We start from the raw sequence: 21,394 nt of genomic DNA on the forward strand, positions 1-21,394 counted from the left end.
GATTCTTAACCACTGCGCCACCAGGGAAGCCCCCTCACTGTTTTTAGAATCACACAGAACCCCTTGTCCAGCAGGGAGTTGTGAAATAGCCAGCTGAATGTGGCCACTGAAGTTTCCAGTTTAACACTTGAAAGCTACAAAACAGAATGCTTTGTTCAGCTTACAGAGAATTATGATGGCCTCCTTTTGAAATAAGAAGTGTTTGTAGTTTTCTGTAGGTAAACCCCAGCCTCCAACCCAGTAACTGACACCTACTGGACCCTCAGCAGGTGTTTGAACTGAACTATGTGTTCTTACCCCTAGGTCATGGTTAGTGACCACTGTTACTGAAAAAAATGGGGATACATGATTGGACATGTTTAAGTCTGAAGCATGGAGGACGGATCGCAGGACATGGGATGTTTTAGTCTGAGGTCGTCTGATCGACGTGGGTCAGGATCTTGGGAGCCACCCTCCTAGGGCGCACATGCCTATACAGTGAATACACAACAGTAGAACAGAGGCAGGAATTCAAACTGTAAGTCGCTTAGTGACCCAGTGCCCATTTCTCAGTTCTGCTTTTTCTTCCATGGCATTGGCCATGGATCTTCCTCCAGTGACAGGTCTCATGCCAGATATGACTCCACTGCAGTGTTTGCTGCTGTACAGCACAGGGCCTCAGTGCTGGTGTACAGTGTGGTTTTAGGAAGCACGTAAGTGAAGGTGCGATTTGTCTTAGATGAATAACTAGGACCTCAGACACATTTATGTGGGTTAACATGCAAATATAGCAAAAGTCAAACAGGTAGTATGAGAGGCTGTAGTGATGAGATTTGGAAAGTGAAGTAATGCTAGTTGACTTAGGTACACGTTTTTATTCACTGTTAGAAAAGCCCTCATGTCATAATAGCCACTTATTGAGTAGATTTAATGAGCCAGATAGAGCTTTCTCTGCATTATCTCACTTGTAGGGGATGCTCGTTTTTCACGTGAAAGCACATTTAAGTTCACACAGCTGGATGTGCGAGATGGGATTTCATCCCATGGTTGTGATCCAAAGCCCATAGTCTTTGCATGGCCGTTGCACCTCCCCTGTGGAGGGGTGGCCTTTAAATTGCCTTGCTTGGTCAGTTTCTAGCCATCCTTCTCTCCCTGGTGTTCAGTTCAACCATTTATCTGTCTCCCTGAGAGTTTGGGAGCACCCGCTTCTGACTATCATTCAGTGGGTCTGTGATCGCAGGTTCCTTACGCAAACTGGAATGGGACAGTCAGAGCAGAACTATAAAATAGAACCTGGCCTGGTGCCTTGCACTTAAATACCCCGTGAAAATTTCAATGTTGGAGAAGCCAGTGATTCTTGTTGGAAGAACTCTGGAGCTGGACTGCCTCATTTCAAATCCTGGCTCCAGGGACTTTCCCTAGTGGTCCAGTGGTTAAGAATCCGCCTTCCAATGCAGGGGATGTGGGTTTGATCCCTGGTCGGGGAACTGAGATCCCGCATGCCGCGGAGCAACTAAGCCCATGCACCGCAACTGCTGAGCTCTTGTGCTCTAGAGCCTGTGCACCACAACGAAAGATCCCTCATGCCGCAACGAAGATCCTGCGTGCCACAACTATGTTATTTAACATAGATAAATAAATAAAAAAAAAAATCCTGGCTCCAAGATGACTAGCTGTGTGGCCTTGGACAAGTTACCTTACTTTTCTGTGTGTGTACGTTTTGAGTTCTAGGGAGAGGCTGCCATTTGAGCCCGAGCTGAATGGAAAAACATTGCAAATGCCAGGACAGTTCTCCCTGTGGCAGAGGCTGGTGCCCAAGGGGTGGGGACGCTTGCTGTGTGCCTCCTCCTTTTACCTGCCTGATGGTTGGACATAATCTACCTGGGTTAGAGCTGAGGAGCAGCACCGAAGGCTGCGGAGGCCTCTAACGGAGCAGCGCTGTGCGCGAGTGGCCACCGAGTCCCCTCTTGGCCCAGGCAGACCTTAGTGAGAGGCGGGGCTAGCCGCGAAAATGATCCAGGCCTGGGACTTGCCTGGTGGTCCAGGAGGTAAGACTCAGCGTTTCCAGTGCAGGGGGCCCAGGTTCGATCCCTGGTCGTGGAGGTAGATCCTGTGTGCCGCAGCTAAGAAGCCCGCATGCCGCAACTAAGAGTCTGCATGCTGCAACTAAAAAAACAAACAACATCCCGCATGCCACAACGAAGATTGAGCATTCTGCAACTAAGAGCTGGTGTAGCCATAAAAAATATTTTTTAAAAGAAAATGATCCAGGCCTGGGGAGGAAACGGAGCTGCCAAGGCATTTCTTTATGTCTTGTGTAATCCGTCTAGATTTTTGCCTACTCCCTTAAACCTTTACTGCTGAAGGATCACAGATCACTGCACACAAGAAAGTAATGTCTCCACCTTTTAAGCGAGAGCACAGACGACAGTTAATACTGTGGCGGATCCAGAGAATGTGCCCTGGTGAGAATGGTCAGCCAGGCTTTTCCTGCTGAGTGATGGGCAGGAGGCTTAAAGTCTTCATGTGAATAAGCGCTAGCCTTGTGCTCGGAAGCTTGGCATCATCCGTGTGGGCCGAACCTAGCAGAAGGCGCTCGCGGGGGCAGCCCCTGGACCCGTGTCTCCACCAGGGAAGGCTGTGCTCTCCAGGCCCGTGTGGGGCCCCGTGGGAGTTGTCCCCAAGCCCTCACGTGCGGGGCCCCGTGGGGAGTGGCAGGTGCACCTGAGACGGAGCATCTGGGGGGAGATGAGGCCTGTTGGGAGCAGTGTTGCCAGATGAGACGAGGCGCCTCCCTCGAAAGGTTGCCTGGAGCAGCGAGGTGGCTGTCTTGGGCTTTGTGTGCAGCTCAGGCCTCCCACCTTGGTGACGTTGTACTCCTGTGTCCCGCCTGTCTTGGCCCCAGGCCTGACGCTCCACGGTCCTGCTTTCTCATCTCAGTCCTCTAGCACTTTCCCCTGGGCTTCCTGGGACTGTCTCTGAAGCTTATGAGGAGTTGACAACACTGCAGCGTCCTGACAGTTTGGACACGCTGAACGCTCCTTCTGAGGCCTCGCTGTGCAGCTGTTTAGCCTTGCTTTGGAAAATGTTCGGTGTTTCTGCCGGTTGGGTTCTCTCTTCTACACCACTCTTGTCTAGAAGTCCATATTTGTCCTGCCCTGCGTATTGTTTGTCTTCTTGCCACCAGGCAGCAGCCTCTAGGAGGCAAGGCCCACCAGCATCGTCCTTCGCACTCTCATCCAGGGAGTGTTGCTGTTCCCGTGTTCGCACAGCGGTGCAGACTGAAGTCATAAATCCAGCACAGTTAACACTGAAACTTAAGATGTAACTAAGTACAACCATATCTTTTAAAAATAGATTTGATTGCAAGATTACCCCAGGCCCTCTAGTATTGGAGGAGAGGGGAATATGATAAAATTCAACTGAGTTCATGTTTTTCATAGTCTTGGAAATCTCTGTGAACTATAACACGGAAGTAGGTGAATGTGAATCTCAGCATACCTGTTCCTTACCAGATCCTTGAGTCAGTTAAAGCAGTGGCTCTTGAACTTTGCAGAGTACAAACTGATTCAGCAAGGCAGGAAATTCCACACGTCCTGCGCACTGCCCCCAGCCATTTACGACCCTTGTGTGGGCACCCTCTTCGGGCATATTCCATTCTGGGTTGGTCAGAGATACTGGCAGTATCTCTGCTTTTAGTGGGGTTTTCCTACAGTGAAAGGTAACTATTACTCAGATTCTTTATCACATCTGTATTTTGATCCATGTCTGTCCTCCACTCAGTTAATATATTTGCCACTTAAAGATATTTTGAGCATTAACCAAGCAAACCATATGCTTAATTGAGTGAAGACTTTTTTTTTTTTTTTTTTTTTTTGCGGTACGCGGGCCTCTCACTGTTGTGGCCTCTCCCATTGCGGAGCACAGGCTCCGGACGCGCAGGCTCAGCGGCCATGGCTCACGGGACCAGCCGCTCCGCGGCATGTGGGATCTTCCCCGACCAGGGCATGAACCCGTGTCCCCTGCATTAGCAGGCGGACTCTCAACCACTGCGCCACCAGGGAAGCCCCCTTCTCTTCTTTATGTCAGGGTCACTTCAAACTTAGCCTGTCTAAATCAAACATAATTCCCTTCCAGAAAACACCTGGCTCTTTTTCAGGGTTCCCTGTCCGAGGATGCTTTTGGTTGCATTGCGTATGAACCTGGGCGCTTCGTGGCACGCCCCTCGTGTCCTGCCTCTTCTGAGTCCAGTTCACTGCTTGGTGCTGCCCCGCTTTTCTTGGCCCTGGGAGCATCTCCGTTCCCCTCAGTCTCACCGTGGCTCTGGTGCAGTCCCCTTGCCTGGAGGTTACAGCAGCCTCTTCACGTCTGCTGTAGGCTCTCCTGCTGCTGAACACTTCCCCCTCCCCCCGCGGCAGGCAGGTTGATGGCTTCACAGTATGAACACTACTGTGTAAGAATCGCAAACGGTGGGCTTCTCAGTGCTCTGGTTTCAGGGCCCCGCCGTGGCCTGCTAGGTCCCCTGTGGTCTGGCCGTCAACCCCCAGGTGTTCGTTTCTCCCTGCAACAAGGCGTTTGCATGCTGCATGCGCTGGTTTTCCTGCCAGGGAAATTTTGGCGTGCTTTTCCACCTTCAGATCCAGATTCAGTCAGATCTTCCTGGAGGAATCCTTCCCTGACTCTCCCAGCTAAGGTAATTACCCTTAAAATTAATTTAATATGTCTCGATCACGGTAGTCTTTTAAAGTAGTTGGGCACCTCCTTAATGTGCTACGTAATGAAAGAGTGTCTATCCCTACCCCTTGGGCCCTCAAACTGTCCTTTTGAAGGCTTCTAGTAACATCTTCCTGCTGAGTTCCCACGTGGAGGTGGTGGTTCTAAATGGAACATCAGACCAGCAGCCTATTTGCTAGTATCATTACAGTAGTAAGTCTTACTTGGAGCGTACAGGTTATGCATTATCTGCAGGCCACGTATTTCAAGCTGTATAACCCCAGTATCTCACAACAAACGGCACCCCTGCATGGATGGCAGCGGCGCTCGGTTAGAGGACCGCAGTCCAGGGCGGAGAGCCTTTCGAGGACGGCGGCAGAGGTGAAGATGGTCTTGCAGGTGACTGTCGTCGTGTCCTGCACTGCCCGCAGGCTTCCACATGGTCAGAGAGCCATGCCCTGAAGGTTGACCTCTTCCACCCAGAGGGCCCTGTAGAGCCCCATCCTCCCCTGGCAGTGCGGGAGAGTGTAGCGGACACAGTGGAGGGAGGCGTGAGTCGGTCCTGGGCTCTGGGGAGGTCAGAGGGAGCTTCTCAGTGAAGGTGGCATTTGACCTTAAGGGAGTGAGGAACAGCTCACCACAGACAAAACCTGGTGCCCTCGGAGTTTATAACCAAGATTTAAGGGTTTAAGGTTATTCTGAAACAGTTGTGTTGAATGAAGGGAAATTGGGAACTGGACAGTGGAAGGGCACAGAAGGTGTGCTAGGCCAGGCTGATGACTCAGGGGAGAGGAGAATAGTGCAAACAAGGCAAAGGCCGGTCACAAGTCGAAAGGAGGCCTAACTGCCTAGATGCCTGTTGTACATTCAGAGGCACTGATTGTCGTGCCCAGTTGCTAAGTTCTGTGTTCCAGTCTAATCACGTCTGCATTCCTAGAACACCAGCACTGTCCTGAGTGCCCTGGAAATGACTGGATGATTCCACAGAAATGGCTTTTGGCCTCCTACATTTTTCTCTCCTTCACTTCCTTGTACCTGCTTTTGGTCCCTGTACCACCTGATCGTGGAGTTTCAAAACATCTCCAGTTTCCATCTTTCTTTGTTGGTGGGACATTTTTGCTACTGTTTGAAGTTACGACTTCAGTTGTAGTTCTGTAGCTTTTAAAACGTTACTCAGTGATGCTTGCTTTTGCCTCTCCCCTGGGCTTAGAACTTGGAAGCCATTTTCATTTTTAACCCAAGCCAGTCTGTCACACCCCGTCCTTTTTCCTCTTTCTTGTAGTAGAATATTTCCTAGATTTGCTAATAACCCTTGGGTCGTTAAAGTGGCCACGCTTCAACTCCCATCCCCAAGGACACGCTGGCCACCCTTAACAACACTAAGTTGTCTCAACCTTCCTGCTTCCCCAGGTGAGATGAGCGGTTAAAATGCTTATTAGCCTGGAGACAGTCAGTAGTGAGCTTGCAAGGGAAGCAGTTGGTGATGAGAGCTTACTACATACATCAAAATGGTCTGTTTGAGCTCAGGCCTCTGGGTAACTAGTCCTCCTTCACGCATTCGTGACCTGTGTTCCCCAGGCCCGTCAGGCAGACCTCCCTTCTGTACCCAGCATGACTTCCTTCCTTCGTTCCACCTCCTGGCTGGGAGGTGCTGTTGAGAGACGTTTTTTTTTAAATTTTTATTTATTTATTTTAACATCTTTATCGGGGTATAATTGCTTTACAATGGTGTGTTAGTTTCTGCTTTATAACAAAGTGAATCAGTTATACATGTACATATGTTCCCATATCTCTTCCCTCTTGCGTCTCCCTCCCTCCCACCCTCCCTATCCCACCCCTCCAGGCGGTCACAAAGCACCGAGCTGATCTCCCTGTGCTATGCGGCTGCTTCCCACTAGCTATCTACCTTACGTTTGGTAGTGTACATATGTCCATGCCTCTCTCTCGCTTTGTCACAGCTCACCCTTCCCCCTCCCCATAGCCTCAAGTCCATTCTCCAGTAGGTCTGTGTCTTTATTCCTGTCTTACCCCTAGGTTCTTCACGAGAAACATTTTTTATTCACCTTACAAACATTTTATGGCTGTTTCCTGATACTTCAGAACCCTTGCACAGTGCCTTTTAGCCACTGGAATGAAGTTGTCTTGGTGGTATTATTGGCTGAAAATTCTGATCTCATTCTGACTTTTCTCTTTCCTTCTTAAGCTCCTCGGGGATCGGAATCCAAATTCATATTTGTGTCACCTTTTTCTCTCTCAAACTGATATTAAAAGAAGTTACCTGTGGGACTTCCCTGGTGGCCCAGTGGTAAAGAATCCGCCTTACAATGCAGGGGACACAGATTCGATCCCTGGTCAGGGAAATAAGATCCCACGTGCCCTGGGGCAGCTAAGCCTGCGCACCACAACTACTGAGCTCCTGTGCCTAACTAGAGCCCGCGTGCTGCAAACTACAGAGCCCGTGCACCACAAGAGAAGAGAAAACCCGCGCACCACGAGAGAAGAGAAAAGCATCGCCCCACAACGAGAGAAAGAAAACCCGCTCACCACAACGAGAGAAGAGAAAACCCGCATGACACAACTAGAGAGCAGGCCGCACACCACAACGAAGAGCCCACGTGCCACAGCAAAAGATCCTGTGTGCCACCACTAAGACCCAGTGCAGCCAAAAATGAATAAAATAAGTAAATAATAAATCTTAAGAAAAAAGTTACCTGTTCTTACCAAAACCCTAACATAATTGTTTGCTAGACATTTCTAACCTTAGACGTCTGCGGTGGCAAAAGTAACACTCCTGCTTGCCCCGCAGCCAGAGGCTGATGATCACAGATGGCCAGAGAGGATTACCAAGCCTTAATCTGGGATACATCTGCCAGAAAAGTTTGTCAAATGCTTTTGTTAATGAAAACGATGTATAAAGTCTTGATATCTCTTCCAGATATTCCTTGTGTATTAAAAGTGTGAATTGCATTTACAGTTTTTACTACAGGAAATCTCAGGTGTTATGAACCTCCCTGCCTCCCACCAGTGACTCAGCCTCAGTTACCATCTCACCCCGTCTTTGGCTGTGCACGTGGTCTCACCCTGTAGGTTATTTGAAGCATGAAATGCCGTTACGATCTTGGTGATCAACCCAGTGTAGTGGCTGAGATGAAGGCCTTTGTAATCAGTCCTGGGCTCCAATCTTATGTCTGGATATTTTTAGAAATGCAGTGCTCACTTATGAGCTTCTGTGTCCTCATCTGTTAACTGGGAATTCAACCCTATGGGCTTGTCCTGAGGATTAAGTAGACGACCTCACGGAGGCCTGGGGTGCAGTTCACTAGCTGGAATTTGCTTCTTGCTGTTCCATGAGCTGTGCCCTTCCACTCTTTAGGTCCTAGTCTGCTTCCTTAGTTTGGAAAGTTAAAAAAAAGAGTCTGCCTACAACAGACGCTACTGTTCAGCTTGACGACCAAACACGGTAATATTATGTGAGTTCAGATGCCTTCCCTGTCTCTCCATGTAACCTTCTTCAAAACTTTATCAGCAGACATCGCTTGCCTCCCTCTCTCGAGCCTTGAAGTCCATCAGTTTGGAGAGCGAGAAGACGGCTGGGTTTCTCTAATGGCCAGGAACAGAGCCCAGACTCTCGGAGGCAGTGGGATGCTGGGTAAAGTTTAGAATGGTACTTCTTTTCTGCTCAGAAGCCTACAGCTTGCGAAGTCTGTGTCCCAGTGTTGCTTCCTTCACGATGTTATATTTAGACCATGTGTGCAGTAAATCACATTCTAGTAGGTAAAATAGGCAGAGACCATCAGACAACTGAGAAGTACATGGTGGCAATGTTTGACTCTCCTAATGTAAGGAGTACAAATAGAACCCGCTGACCCTCATTTGTGGCTGTCTATCTGATTAACAGTGATTTGTGCCAATGATAGCTGGGGGTGGTGAAATTGAAATACTAGTTCATTGCTGGCACGGGTGGAAATAGTTATTCTGGAAACTAATTTGTCAGCGTATTTCAAGGGCCTTTCAAATACTTATACTATTTAGCTGAGTAATAACTCATTTGTGAGTCTGATCAGATTGTATACATGGGTTCATCTCATTATAACTAAAAGCAACCAATTAATAACAAAGGAGTGGGATTATCCATATGCTGATGTATTACCAGCCTTAATAACGTGGGAAGATATTTAATGTAGAACAAAATGGGATGCAAAGTTATGAACAGCATGATCTCAGCCGTTCGAAGGAAAACTGGCAAGACTTATATACCCTGATGCTAATAGTGATTGCTTCTAAGAGATGGAACTGTGTTTGGCCTTTGTCTTTGCTTCATTCTTTTGTACTTTTCTGAATGTTGTACAGTTCAGTACTTTAATGGGGGCAGAAAAGTCAACTGTCTGGTTAGGCTGTAGCTGTTAAAGGCAGGCAGCTGGGAAACACACACCAAGTAAAAATGTTAATGGACTATAGAAAATCAATTGGTTTAACTGTCCCAGCTTTGTTGAACCTTTAGCACTTGTTCAGATATTTCGTGCCATCGTTAGTTTTGTATCAGACACACATGCAAACCAGAACAGCAGTTTTTGACCTCACGTCACTGGTTTCCCAAACCTTGTGTGTGCGCCTCAGTCCCCAGAGGGAGCTTTTTTAAATGCCTACTTCCTGGAGAACCAGGGGAAAGCTGGTATTGCTGAGTGGCAGGGCAGTCAGGTGTTGGGTCTGGGCTTACACACCTGTTAACTCCAGCTCTGCCACTTGATTGCTGTGTGACCTTGGACGTGATGACACCTCGTTCAGTTTCATCCCCTGCGTTTTACACTGTTGTCTTGACGGCTTTGCAGACACTTTGCTCTCACCTCCTTGGCCCTGCATCTCCCTACAGAGCCTCACCTCCACTCGAGCATAGTCAGCGTGTTTCTGATCACCAGGCAAAGTCGTTCCACCTCCACGAACTCAGACTTTGTGGTGGCCTGCTGACCCCCAGCTTCCTCTCTTCCCCTCTCCAGCCCTTTATCCTTGTTGCCCTCCGCTGACCCCTCTCCGTCAGTCCCTTTCTGTCCTCACTGACCCTGCCTAGCCCAGAGCTGGGGACGGTATTTTCCTGATGTTTTTACCTGCTTGGGGCTTCCTTGTTTTGTCTGCCTTTATGGCCAGCTGGCTGCTGTGCTTCAGCAGTGAGGAAGGCGGCAGCTCCAGCTGATGGGGGGAAGTTCTGGCTTTTGATTCATTACACGGGAAACACTGTACGTGAGGGAAAGAATCGATTCAGCGTATGGAATAGTTAGTGTTCTAAAAAAATGCTTGTTCTTCCAAGGAAGAACGCACCCCAGAGCACACTGATCAAGTTTGGTTTGATAGCAGAAGGAAGGAAGTGTGTTCGGAATATATCTTATTCTAGAACGGCTTTTAGAGAGCTTCCTGGATTAATGGATGCTATGTAAAATGTTCATTTCCAGGCAACAGGGGTTAGGGACCTCATATAGCTCCTCCTGTTCTCTCTGCCTGCTTCCCTTTCTCCTGTAAAAGTGTAAAAGGGAAGTGGTCTGTGCGTTGAAGAATGGTTTTCCACTTAGAAATTTCTAACTTGGTAGGATTTTTAAAAGTAATTTCAGTCTTCAAAAATTCATGAAGATGGTGGTGGAAATGGATAACAGAAAGCAGAGACTGCCAGTGAAGGTTCTAAAGCCACTGCTTCTTGTGGCAAAAGTTGTGTTCAAGGTTTCGTTTGGTTTTATTTTTTTCTTAGCTCTTTTCTAGAAACAAGTGCCCCATTCTTGGTCCTGGAGAACATTAAGTACAAAAACATAGCTCTTAGCTTCTGCCAGTTTGAAGCCGTCAGCGTCCTGGTGAAGCCAGCCGGGGGTTTCCTCCGGGCTGGCGCCCTGTTTGCAAAAGCCCAACTGTTCACAGGCACCAGGCGAAGAGGAAAGTCTGCCTTTAGGTGCACCTCATGGCGAACAGGAATATTCTTGCAAGCAGAAAATTTGCCTGAAAAATCAACAGGTGAACATTGTCCTCCAAAATGGAAATAGCTTTTTGAGTTTAAAAGAAATGCGCTCTTCACATGAATATAAAGAAAACGAAATCATTTGGAATCCCACCACCCAGGAAAAACCTGCCAATCTTGTATGTATTCCTTTCAGCTTCATACGTAGCCATTCTTACACTTACATCTTTACTCCTGTGGGAATCTGTTGTGGAAGATGAGGTTTAAGGATGTTAATTCTGGCTCTCACCACTTGGTAAATTGTTCATCCTTTTGCTGCTAAATTTTGTAATGCTGGACCTGCCGAAATTGTTCCTTTCTGGACCCTCTTCCGTTTATTCCAGCCCATGGTGTTCATACTGTATTTTTGTAACATACTTTCCAAGACTGTTAGGCAAATCCCTGTCATTACTCTTTTTTTGAGAGGAATGGGAGGGACTCTTGTGCATTTATTTTTATGAATAAAGTTATAATTACTTCATCAAATTCCAAAAAAAACCCCTTGGAATTGTTTAAATAGGAAAGAATTCGTATCTTTACATTAAGGCTTCCTATTGGAGGTATCTCTTCATTTATTCAGATTTTCTTTGTCTCAGTAAAATTGTCATTTTTCTCATTTAGATGCTATATGCTGTTAATCACTGCAACAGTGGTTGCAGTGTAAATTTGGAAAATCCTTCAGGAAAGTGAATTAGCAAAAGTTATGGAAGTGTTTATACTTTTGACTCAGTTACCCCATTCCTAAACAGTACCCGTGGGTTAAGGTGGACAAAACCCTTTCCCGTGAGTGAGAATTTGCCCTTTGTTTAACTTTCTAGCTGTTTCCCTGGGAACCCCACTAAAGGCAGCGCGGTTTGTGATAAAATGTCTCCTGGTTGGTGATTGCATCTGACAGATGGGGAGTGGCTGTGAGTACCTGATGGGCCCCAGGCCCACTGGAGCACAGTGGCTCTCGCGCTGGACGTGTCCCTCGTGGGGAGCCCCCCAGGAATGAGGGCTCAGAGTCAGGGTGGTGAGTCCAGGCCGCCTCCCTATGCCTGAGCTGTCTGCGGTGTGGGCTGTCGCGAGGACAGCCAGCGATCCGTGTTCCTCAGGGCCGGCGTGGCCTGTGATAGTCACGTGAGTTTGAGCCTAAGAGACCTCCCCAGGGGCATTGCTGCGGCCCAGGAAAATGACCCCACAAATGGAAGTTCAGAGCTGTTTCTTATGGCGTTGATATATTAAACAAAAGGTAGGAATGGCTTTTTAAATGCTTAATTCACTCAAAGAAATATTAGACACTGAGACTCATGGAAGCAAGTACTGGAAAAGAAGGCTAAATAGTAACATGGGAGAGACAGAATACCGGGTTGTGTGTGGGGCTGGGTGAGCTCTGATGGGGACTTGGGACTTCCTGGCTGTGCCCTCCGCTGTGTTCTGGGGGTTCTGTGACTGGGTGTGCAGGTGAGGAAAGACGCTCAGGCGTCGTGCTCTGCTGCCCAGGAGGGTCAAGGTGGCCGCACGGGCCCACCTGCCACCGCTGTGAGCAGAAGCCTGAGAGGACACAAACGTGAGGTCTGTCGTGTGGGAACAGGATGGGTGAAGTGTGTTTCTTACTTCCTTCTAATATTATGAAATAATACTGGACGCACCGTGAGCCTTACTAAACCAGGTCGTGGAAATCCCTTTTCCCATTCTCAAAATCAGTGACTTAAACATTCTTTAAGAATTTCTTTGCAAAGCTCACCTTCTTTTCATACCTTTCCTTAATTTGCCCTTTGGATTTGAAACTTGTCCCAACTGTCATAATCTGATCTCTAGCCCAAAATATGGTACCAGACCTTGGGGTGAGACTCTTAGGTTAAACTTTGGTCAAGGTAGTCCCTAGGGAGAAAGGTAGGGCTGTGGGTCTCGTGGGTGATCATGGGTGATTGGGGGTGTGTACCTCTAACTGCAGAGAGAAAAAACCAACACCAACCCTAGATCTGATGGATGACTACAGGAAACAGGCAGAACTCGGGCTTGTCTTATGCCGCCCCCAGCTAGCACTGGTGGGCGCCTCATAGACAGAAGCTATGTCTGTGTCTCCAGAGACTGCACAGACACGAGGCTTTGGGCTGAGACAGTTTGCCCCAGGCTAGGTCGTGGTGCCTGCTAACTGCCTCTGCTTTGACTCCTGTCCCCACACCATTTCTGAAGCTGTGGAAGACACTACTTTCAGGCGCGTAGGGCTCGCCACCTAATCCTGCCCTGTGGGCACTAGCTCGTTCTGATACTTTCCTTCAGTTTCCTTGTGATGCCACCAGCTGAAAGGGAACAGTTGACAGCCAGGCATCTGGAAGCCGAGGCGTGGAGCTGAGTTACCGCCTGGGCCTGCGACTTACTGCTTCTCTTGCTGCCTTCTGGACTCTGTTCTGCTGTTTATTCATCTCGGTATTTGGCACACATGAAAATCATAGCACCAACATTTACTAACCACTTACTATATCCTAGTCAGTGTCCTGAGCATTTTTCTCATCCAGGCCTCACATCACCCATGGGATGTATGCCAACAGGTTAAATGACTTGCCCCGGGTTACACAGCTGGAAAGTGGCAACGCCAGAGGAGCATGGGATCGGGATTTGCATGCTTAAGTCACCCCCACCGTAGGTAGGCAGTGCGGTCATCCTCACCTTCAGGAAGCCAGGTGGATAAAGGTGAAACTAAAGGTAGCTTTTTTCAGACCCAGTCTTGACTGTCTTGTCTTCCCAAACTATGGAAAAATAACAGGCTTTATTTAACCCACATCCTTACCTACTTTGCTTAAGTATAAACACTTAATTTCCCCCAGCTCCAGTGAAGGTAGGAGTCGGATATTGCCCCGTGACTGTTAGTGGTAGTCTCCTGCCGTGGCTGTTTCAGCGTCTCCCGAGGACAATGGCCAAGGCTAGAGGTTCTCAGAAGGCATGGGTGTCATTTCTGAGGCTCACGTGCAATCATAAATTCCTGATTCTAGAGGCGGTTGCAGCTCTCCTGGGGATCAGCTGCCTGAGGAGTGCTCCTCTGGTAGTTTCAGTTAAGTCACGGACATCGGGGGCCAGAATTTAGGACTCCTGCTTTCTTGAAAGTTGTTCATCTTCTGAAAGTTACTGGGTCAGGCCCTGAGGACTGAGGGGCAATTAAGACAGGAGGTCGGTCTCAATAAGTAAATTGACCACGCGGTCACGTGGTGGCAGAGAGTTGAGCACAGATCGTGTTTTCTGGTCGAGGCTGTGGAAGGCTACCCGAAAGGCTTTCTGGGGAAAGGTGGTCTCAAGAGCTGCGAAGTCAAATATTAATTTGTGCACTAACCCGATATTTGATAATTCTCTACTTGGCACTGGAGAATAAAACCGTGGGGAATAAAACTGTTTTCACAGAAATTATTAGGAAAGGGAGAAGAGAAATGAATATAATACATTAAAATGTCAAGTACAGTTTATCCTCGAACAGCACGAATGACGCGACCCTGCTCGGTTGATACTGTGGCTGCAGGACCGCGGATGCGGAGGGCCGACTGTTAAGTTATAAGCGATTTCCAACTGAGTGGAGGGTCAGTGCCCCTAACCCTTGAGATGTTCAAGAGTCAACTGTAGTGGTAAGTACTCTGAAGGAAAAATAAGGCAGAGTAAAGGATAGACGGCAAACGGGGAGAGGGTGTTCCGCTTTCCTTCAGATCAAGTGGTCGCCTCCGAGGAGTGATGTTTGAGCAGAGACCTGCCTGAAGCAGGACCCAGCTGTTGAGTAAATGGAGCATTGATCCAGCATCCAAGTGGGAGAATCATTCCTTCAGACTCCTCCCAGGGGCGGGATGGCCCTGACACACCATGTGGCCGAGCTCTTGGGTCCAGAGTTCCAGTACTGATACTGTGTTCCGTCGAAGGCCCTGGACGGCGGGGAGCCACTTGCAGAAGGGCTCAGGCGCAGTGCTCTTGGGGCTGCCGAGGAGTTTTGTGCCCAGGGAGGTGGTCCCCCTGGGTGTTCCCATCCTACTTAACGTGCGTTCTCCTCTCTTCCAGCTTGAAGGATGACCTCGAGGAAGAAAGTGCTACTGAAGGTTATCATCCTGGGAGATTCTGGGTAAGTGTCCCTCCTAAATTTGAGCCAGCACACTGACCTGGGTTTAAATTTCACCCGCTTGGAGCTCATGCCCTCTGTGCTGACATTTGCTGCTTCCGTCTCTAATAGCCGTGGCATTAGGGCCCTACGTTTCCGTGCTCTTGGGAGCACAGCAAAAATCGGAATGACCCCTAGTCAGGTAGTCCTTTGTTCCCCAATTTGGGGCATGATTTAGGGAAAAGGGTGGCTGTTTGAACTCAATTAATGATAGTTTCATGGGGGCTTCCCTGGTGGCACAGTGGTTAAGAGCCCGCCTGCCAGTGTAGGGGACACGGGTTCGAGCCCTCCCTGTGGCTCCGGGAAGATCCCACATGCCGCGGAGCAACTAAGCCCACGAGCCACAACTGCTGAAGCCTGCGTGCCTAGAGCCTGTGCTCCGCAACAAGAGAAGCCACTGCAATGAGAAGCCTGTGCACCATGAGGAAGAGTAGCCCCCACTTGCCACAACTAGAGAAAGCCCGTGCGCAGCAGTGAAGGCCCAACGTGGCCATAAAGAAACAAGCAAACAAACGAATTTATTTAAAAAAAAAAGAATCCGCCTGCCAATGTATGGGACACGGGTTCGATCCCTGGTCTGGGAGGATCCCACATGCCGTGGAGCAACTCAGCCCGTGTGTCACAACTACTGAGCCTGCGTTCTAGAGCCCGCGAGCCACAACTACTGAAGCCCATGTGCCTAGAGCCCATGCTCCACAGCAAGAGAAGCCACTGCAATGAGAAGCCCGCGCGCTGCAACGAAGAGTAGCCTCTGCTCACCGCAACTAGAGAAAGCCTGCGTGCAGCAAAGAAGACCCGACACAGCCAAAAACAAAGAAAATATATTTTTAAAAAATTCATGGAATCCCTTTCCCAAGCTGGTTAGACTAGGGAGCGATGTTTATGTAGGCTTGTTGCCGTTGGCGCCGTGTCCACGAGATGGAGGTTTGGGGTGCACTGTGCAGCACACGCAGACCCCCGAGACACTGCGGGCTTGGTTCTGGACTGCCGCGACGAAGTGCATATCGAAGTGAAGGGAGTCACGTGAACTTTTTGGTTTCTCAGGGCATCTAAAAGTTAATGTTTGAACTATACTGTACAATTAAGTGTACAATAGCCTTATGTCTAAAAACAGTGTACAAACCTCAATTTAAATGCTTTTATGGCTAGAAAATGCCAACCATCATCTTAGCCTTCAGGGAGTCGTAATATTTTTGCAGTAGTAACATCAAAATCACTGATCGTCATAACAAATATACTAATGAAGAAGTTTGAACTATTGCGAGAACTAACAAAATGTGACACAGACATGAAGTGAGCAAATGCCATTGGAAAAATGGCACTGATAGACTAGCTTGACACAGGGCTGCCACAGACATTCAGTCTGTGAGAAGCGTAGTTTGCACAGAGCGCATTCAAGTGGGGTATGCCTGCATCCTCCTCCTGCTGTGCCTGAGTCAGTAGAGCCTGGGACTGGAGAACTGTGTTCGGGTCTTAGATCTGCCGCTACTGCGTAACTAGCTAGTTCTTTCATCACTGTGAAGATTCAGGGGGTTACGGGGGGAGCTTTTCAGACTTGGCATCTGAAGTGACCCATGAAAACTTAGACCAGAGGCTACATATTTTTAAAAACAATATGATAATAAATTGCAGGTGCACGTCCTTCTTCCAAAGTTCTTTTCAAAAGGCAGTGATTTTTCTACCGTGGCTGGCTTTTTTAATCACCCGAGGAGCCTTTTAACAATTAGCATTTGCCCAGACCAGTGGGTAGGACCTGGTTGGCAGTGCTTAAATACACGCGCACTCATCTGTCCCCACTCCTCTCTCCCTGTCCCCGCTTCCGCTCACATACATTCTCCTGGTGCCTCTGGTATGCTGTCAGGATTGAAAGTACTGCTTTTAGCCTGTGTTACCCAAACTTGCCTGATTACACATTTCCTGTCTTTTCCCCCTGGAAATTCTGGTGCACGTGACCAGGTGAACACTGCCTTGGGCTGTTTGTATTTCCAGGTCCCCTCTGCATGTGAAATGCATGTGTTCCTTTGTGAAAAGGAAGGTATTACTGGCTGTGAGGAAGGCTTGCGTTGTCTTTGGCCTGTCCTAACTACCTCATCACCAAAAAAAAAATCACACATTGTCTCTTGCTGAGTTTTCTTACTGGAAAATACCTCTGGAGGAGCATACTTTGAGGTGGATTCTGGTTTGGTGGAATACTGGTGCTTTTTTCCGCTTCAGATTTTAAACTTGGAAGCGGCAGATTGGTTAACTGGCGTAAATGTCTGCTCGGAGCCAGTGGCTTCCTCTGGCTATTCGCTTGGACTGAACAGCAACCACTAAATGGAGACACACCCAAGGCGGCAGAGATATTTTTGGACTAGTGGAGCGATCTTATTGCTGGGGCTTCTTTTAGAAGGAGAGAAATAACACTAGGCTCTACCAACTACACCAGAACCTAGAAGCAGCTTTTCCAGATCTGGCCTGCATCTGTACCCTGTGTTTTTGTCCCAGGAGAAAGCATGTCGTCAGGCGAGTGAACTGGGAAGTTTTCCTCCTCTGATGGGGGTGGGCAGGTTCCTTCCGAGCTGCAGGTGTCAGAGTCAGTTTTCAGTGCCTTCCTAGTTGACTTACACTTGTGGTTTTTCTCCAATTTCAGAGTCGGTAAGACATCACTCATGAACCAGTATGTGAACAAGAAATTCAGTAATCAGTACAAAGCCACAATAGGAGCAGACTTCCTGACAAAGGAGGTGATGGTGGATGACAGACTAGTTACGATGCAGGTAAGCGCACGCCTCACCTTGGCCAGCCAAGCCTTGGTCATTCCGTCTTCACCCGTCTTTCATGCCCAGGCATCTTCCCCTCCCTGTTCTTTAGATCTCACTATTATATTCATGGATAATTGGCTTATAGATAGGATTGCCATATAAAATGCAAGACATCAAGTATGTCCCAAGTACTGTGTGAGACGTACTAAAAATTTTTCATTTTTTTCCAGAGTTCAAATTTAACTGGACTTCCTGGTTTTCATTGTCTTTTAGCTGTAAATTTGGTAACCTACAGGTTCTTGTCTTATGTCTCCAAAATGTGTAACTTGTCTCTTTCCTAATACCCTCGCCTAGTTCTTCAGGCCAAAAAAATCGTCGTGTCTCTCCTAGGTTCTTACAGCAGCTGTTAAATTAGTTTTCCTGTTTTTCTGGCTTCTTATAATCTGTCCTATCTGTAGCCCTTAAAGTTGTGTTTCTATTAAGCCAATCTGGTTTTTCACGTATCAGCTTAATCTGATTTCAAGGGCTTCCCTTTCAACAGTTAGGATAAAAACAGATTCCTTCACATGGCTCTTTAAAAGCCTTCACATTCTGGCTACAAACTGTTCTTCACTTTTTCATCTCCTGCCAGTCCTTCCGAATCATGTGCTGCTCTTACAAAGCTGTGGTTGAACGTGTCTGTGCTTGCTAGGCCCTTTGGTCACAGCTGCACCCATCCTGAAGTCGCCAACTTTCAGCCCAGATGTTGTCTTTGGAAGCTCCCACCTCCACACCAGTTGTTCCTTACTTTCTCTGCTAAATGATGTCCTGGGGAGACTGAGACATGGGGGTCCTAGCGAGCACCGGGCTCGCTGAAATGTTTGGATGGTACAGGTTGCAGATAGTTTTTACATGTGTTGACCTCAAGCTGTCACATGCTCCCAGGGGAACTCAGACCTCCAGGATGGGGCTAATGTGGCTCCCCCATACTGCAAGCATACACACAGAGGTGCTCAGTGTACCGCTGGAGGTGGGCGAAATAGGTCAAGGGGATTAAGAGGTACAAACATCCAGTCATACAATAAATAAGTCCTGGGGAGGTAACGTATCGTCGGCAGGATCGTAATAACTCTGTGTGACGACAGATGGTAGCTAGACATCGTGGTGGTCCTTTTGTAACTTACAAAAATAAAAAAAAAAAATCACAGTGTCCGTACACCTGAAACTAATATAATACTGTACATCAGTTATACTTTAACAGTAAGTGTGTGTGTGTATAAAACTAAAGTTTGAATAGGCCAAGCTTGAGAGAAAAGGAGATTACCAGATAACAGGAAAGAAGAGAGAACTGAAAGCTCGTCATAAGCTCAGGGGCTCCTGCCATGGTGATCTGTGAATTTATAACGGGGACTTGAGTTCTGTCTGTCATCAAGGACAAGAGGCGTGAACTGCACAAGATGCGGGCCCAGAACCCCCCTGCACACATAGACACACACTCATTAGGACCTTGGAAAGATGGGAAAACAGGACCCAAAACCTCAGCCCACGCAAGTGGCAAAGCTGGCATGTGCGGTGCAGGCTGGGGCTTTGCTACTTGCTTCCTGGTTGCAGACTCCCAGTCCCACTGTGCCCGTGTGTGGATTCTCAGTTTCTGCTCTGCCAGGCACAGAGAGTTTAGTCTGGAGGATCTGACATTAACCCTCTGTCACTCCTGGCAAATACAAAGATAAGACCACCCTATAGGGACAGAGGATGAGCTCAAGGGGGAATAATGGCCTGCAGAAAATGCTCACAGTGACTAGAGATTTCTTGGAATGGAAACCATAAATGAAAAGGGGCACTATAAAAAACGAGGATATGGGAAGCTTAGAACTTCAAGAAGTGAAAAAACAGTCACTGAAATCAACTGAGCAGTTAAACCTCAGATTAAACATAGCTGAAGAAAACAGTAAACTTCAAGATTAAGCTGAGCAAATTACCTCAAGAGTAAACTCGGAACTGGAGTGCCAAAAATCAGAATCCTAAAAGCAACTGGAGAGAGAAGACAGCTTACAGATAAAGGAACAGCAGTTAGATAAGTTCTCGGCTGCAACAGAAAGCAGAAGGGAAATGGATGTCTTCAGGGTGCCGGGTCAAACGCCACCTGAAGATTTCCCGTGTCGCGTAGCAGGAGAAGCAGATGGAGAGCCACGCTGTGGTTCTGACAGCCGGGTGGGCTGATGAGAAGCGAGACTCTGTCCCTCCTGGCTCAGGGGCCATTCTGATAGAGCCCCACAGGTACCACGAGCTCAGATCTTGGAGTTTCCCGGAGTCGACCCCATCTGGAGAACCCAGGGCACCAAAGCAGAGTCTGGAAAGGGTGGGAGGAAAGAACATGGTCCTCAGGTTGAAACAAAAGGCTGGCCCTTGTGCTCCTGCAGCCAGTTTAAAAGACTAGAATTAAATGAAAACCGTCGTCTCCGGACAAAGGCGTCATCATGTTGGATCTTGAGGAATCCTCCCCTGTTTTTCACGGGCCTTCAGCACTTGCAAAAATAGATAATTCAGATTAAGACAGCAAGGCAAGAACCAGTGGAAACCCCCCTGGCCATTCAGAGTGGTCTTTGTATTTAAAGAAACCAGGCAATCTTGTGTATCTGTGGAGAAGAAACTAAGCAGGTGGTGTAGGTCAGTAGAACTTCTAAAAATGAAATGCAATAACCACAGTTTGGAAATATAGAGAGTGTTTTTAGCAACAGATAGGATACACCACAAGAGGGCTGAAAGGAAGAAAAATGGTGGGAAATGGGGAAAAGAGGTGAAAACAGGATTCAGTGAGTAGGTCGCTCGCACTTAATTTTAATTAGTCTCAGCCGAGCGAATAGGTGAAAGTTATTTGCTGAGGATTTCTCAGAACTGATGTGGCACCAGATCCACAGATTCAGGAGGAACACAGAAGTCTAGAGGAACCATATGGAAAAAATTCCTTTAAGACAAGCTTGAAGGCAGCCAGAGGAAACAGAACGACCTGGAGGAGCAGTGAGGCTGCCAGTGGGACTGGCAGGCTGTGGCATGTGAGCCGGGGCTGTCAGCAGGGTGTTCTGAGCCCTGGAAATGCCCGCCTCCAAGAAGGAAAGCGAGCGCCTATTTAGGCTCGGGCAGAAATCCTAAGAGACGCACTTCAGGCGGAAGTGGAAAGGTCTGAGATAAGATAAACTTAATTGTATGCATGCATCTGTTTTTAGAATTATGACCCTAATAGTAAGAGTATGTAGCTTCAAACCAGTACAAGGAAACCGGGATTGGAACTGTGTAATTTAATGTGTGGGGAAAGATGAGTGACCGTGTGCATTTTTAAAATTTCTTACGTTGTTCAGGAAGAAGCTAGAAATCAATCGGTATTAAACATTAGATGGAGTCAAGTGTGCGTGAAAAACCTAAAGGTAACTTATGAAGCCATAGTAATGTAAACAGTATGACATTGTCACAGAGATCCACAGATCAAGGGGACGGAGGGCACAGAAACAGGCACACCTAGCTGACACTGGGTAGGCAGAGGAGGCTTTGCAGAATGGGGAAAGGACAAGTCAGAGGACAAGTCGTACTGTAAACAGGCCTCTGGGCCGGCGGCTTTCCATTTGCTGAGGAGTAGCCAGAGTGTTCAAGACCTGAATGGAAAAAGCACGAAATGAAAACCTGTAAAATGAAAATACAGGTTCTTTTGGGTTTTCTTAACTTTAGGCATTTAAAATAGAGAAAGCACAAATCATAAAAGGTTAAAGATTGATAGTAGACCACAGTAAACATCTGAATAACAAGATTCTAAGTAACAAACTACAGACTGGGAGAAACTGTTAATAATGCCTAATAGTATCCATTCGGCAGAATGACCTAGTGGGTAACAGGCAACTC

General features: G+C 47.8%; 1 protein-coding gene across 3 annotated transcripts in view; it reads left to right on the top strand.

Moving 5' to 3' along the window:
* RAB7A (RAB7A, member RAS oncogene family) overlaps positions 1-21,394 on the top strand; it is an 89,505-nt gene that overhangs the window by 58,676 nt on the left and 9,435 nt on the right. For all 3 annotated transcript variants that reach the window (XM_027098477.1, XM_027098475.1, XM_027098476.1), the window contains 2 exons: positions 14,684-14,744; positions 17,413-17,539. In XM_027098477.1, coding sequence (XP_026954278.1) covers positions 14,692-14,744; positions 17,413-17,539 — 180 coding nt within the window. In that variant the 5' untranslated portion in view covers positions 14,684-14,691. The remainder of the gene's footprint in view (positions 1-14,683; positions 14,745-17,412; positions 17,540-21,394) is intronic.

This window comes from Aethalodelphis obliquidens, unplaced genomic scaffold (assembly GCF_003676395.1).
Source record: "Aethalodelphis obliquidens isolate GAN/ISIS:26980383/991018 unplaced genomic scaffold, ASM367639v1 scaffold123, whole genome shotgun sequence".
Taxonomy (NCBI): Eukaryota; Metazoa; Chordata; class Mammalia; order Artiodactyla; family Delphinidae; genus Aethalodelphis; species Aethalodelphis obliquidens.